Source organism: Buceros rhinoceros, unplaced genomic scaffold, assembly GCF_000710305.1.
Source record: "Buceros rhinoceros silvestris isolate BGI_N320 unplaced genomic scaffold, ASM71030v1 scaffold41588, whole genome shotgun sequence".
NCBI classification, from domain to species: Eukaryota; Metazoa; Chordata; class Aves; order Bucerotiformes; family Bucerotidae; genus Buceros; species Buceros rhinoceros.
This window is the reverse complement of record NW_010427021.1, coordinates 594-2562: the sequence shown is the minus strand read 5'-3', so window position 1 is coordinate 2562 and position 1969 is coordinate 594. Positions and strand designations below refer to the sequence as shown.

Below are 1969 nucleotides of genomic sequence, written 5' to 3'. Positions count from 1 at the left end.
CAGCGCGGCCGGGAGGCGGTGGGTGGCCCGGCTCCCCCCGCAGAGAGCCGGGCTGGCCACCTGCCCCCGGACGGGGAAGAGGGTGGGGGCCTCGGCTGTGCCCACTGCAGCTCCTGACCCACGCCGCAGCCCACCCCTGTGTCACCTCTCCTTGGCCACTATGGCAGTGCCCACGTGTTGGGTTTGCCAGCTCCCAGGTCTGCCCTCCTGCCTGGTTCCCTCCTCTTGTCCCCCGGTGCTGCTGCCAGGCAAGGGCACGAGCAGGCACAAAGCATCCTTCTTCCCGTGGGGTCCTGGGGGAGAAGGCCTCTTGCGACAGGGAGTCTGGGGAGCCGTGAGACCTTGCAGGGTGCTTGTCCACAAGTGGATGGTGGCCCTTATAGGCTGGGTTTGGGTCCCTGGTGCCAGCCCATGCTACCTCCTGCAGCTCAGCAGGTGCTGCTGACCACCAGGCTGTCAACAGAGCGTGTCCGCAGTATGGATGCTTGTTCTGGAGGGGTTTTTCTGTTTAGGCAAGGTTGCTCAGGAGGCAGGTTGAGCTAAACCAGAAAGATCCTCTTATTCTGGACAAGTGGTGTGAGCGCAGTGGGAGCTATTGTCCACGGGGATGCACCCGGGCTGGAGACGATGGGATGGAGCTGACCAGAGGGCAAGGCGAGGTGTGGGGGAGGCTGGAGCTCTGTGGGGACGCATTTCCTCTGCTTATCCCGGGCAGCCCTGCCACCTGCTGCCCTTGCATCAGCTCGCATGCAAACTGACGAAACCAAGGAGGGCAGTGGCGTGTCTTCTCCTTTGGCTGGGAGCTGTGGTGTGGTCCTCGTAATTTCCTTCCCGATCTGTAGTGTCAGCTGCTTTACTGAGAATTTGTGCAATTCCTTGGCCGTCCCATGCTGACCCTCACCACTGCTCTTCTGCCTCCAGCTCCACTTCCCCTGCCAGCCCTTGCTGTTGGACTGTGGGGTGCTCTGAGCACCGGCTGTTGAGGGCTTCAGGGGCTCCTAAGGATTGAGAGGTGGGAGACCCGCAGGAGGGAAGGCGCAGCACAGAGGTTTGATGGGGCAGGGTGATGCTGCATTTCTGCCAGTTCTTGAGGCAGAGCTCTGTGGGGTGCAGAGGACCTGGCTTATGGCCATGTGGAGGGGCATCTTGTCTGGGAGAGCCACCCTCAGCTGGGTCTCAGGGCTGCAGCAGGCCAGAGGGACTGCCAGCACCCTACTGTGCTGTCTGCATGTTGCATTCCTCCAAGGGTGTGGGTGCCGGCATAGGGTGCGGTGCTGGCTGGGGATCTGCCCAGAAACAGGTGGCAGATGAGTGCTCTGGCACCCGGGGCGGAGGCTGTGTCTGTACCCTGACTATCCCCTCGCCTTCCCCAGCTGCAATGTTTAATGGCTGTACTGACCCTTCCCCTAGATGTGTCCTGCAGGGGACGGGGACGTCCCAGCCTTTCCTCTGCTCCCTGGGTCCCCTATATCCTCCTGGCTGGCGATGGGGCGGGAGCAGGGTGCAGATGGGAGTGTCGGAGGTGGCACTGGGCAGGTGATGTGGTTCTGGGGAGATGGGTGCTCATGCAGGAATGTGTTTGCTGTCCTGGTGGGTAAGGGAAGGGATGTTGGTGCTCAGAGAGGGGCAGGGCTGGGGTGGAGGCTGGTGGCTTGGTGGACCCAGTGAGGTGTACGCAAGTTTGCTCAGTGCCTGTTTGCTTGCCCCTTTCCCTCAGGGTTTGAGACAACTGCCTGGCCAGGATGAGCTGGAGTTTCCTGACACGGCTCCTGGAGGAGATTAACAACCACTCGACTTTTGTGGGCAAGATCTGGCTGACTGTCCTCATCGTCTTCCGCATCGTGCTGACAGCCGTGGGGGGCGAGTCCATCTACTATGATGAGCAGAGCAAGTTTGTCTGCAACACACAGCAGCCTGGCTGTGAGAACGTCTGCTATGACGCCTTTGCCCCACTCTCCCACGTCCGCTT

General features: G+C 61.2%; 1 protein-coding gene across 1 annotated transcript in view; it reads left to right on the top strand.

The window, feature by feature from the left end:
- Positions 1-1742: 1742 nt before the first annotated feature.
- LOC104498360 (gap junction gamma-1 protein-like) overlaps positions 1743-1969 on the top strand; it is a gene marked incomplete at its 3' end in the record, with an annotated part of 817 nt that continues 590 nt past the window's right edge. Inside the window, exon 1 of the mRNA XM_010141719.1 lies at positions 1743-1961. Coding sequence (XP_010140021.1) covers positions 1743-1961 — 219 coding nt within the window. The remainder of the gene's footprint in view (positions 1962-1969) is intronic.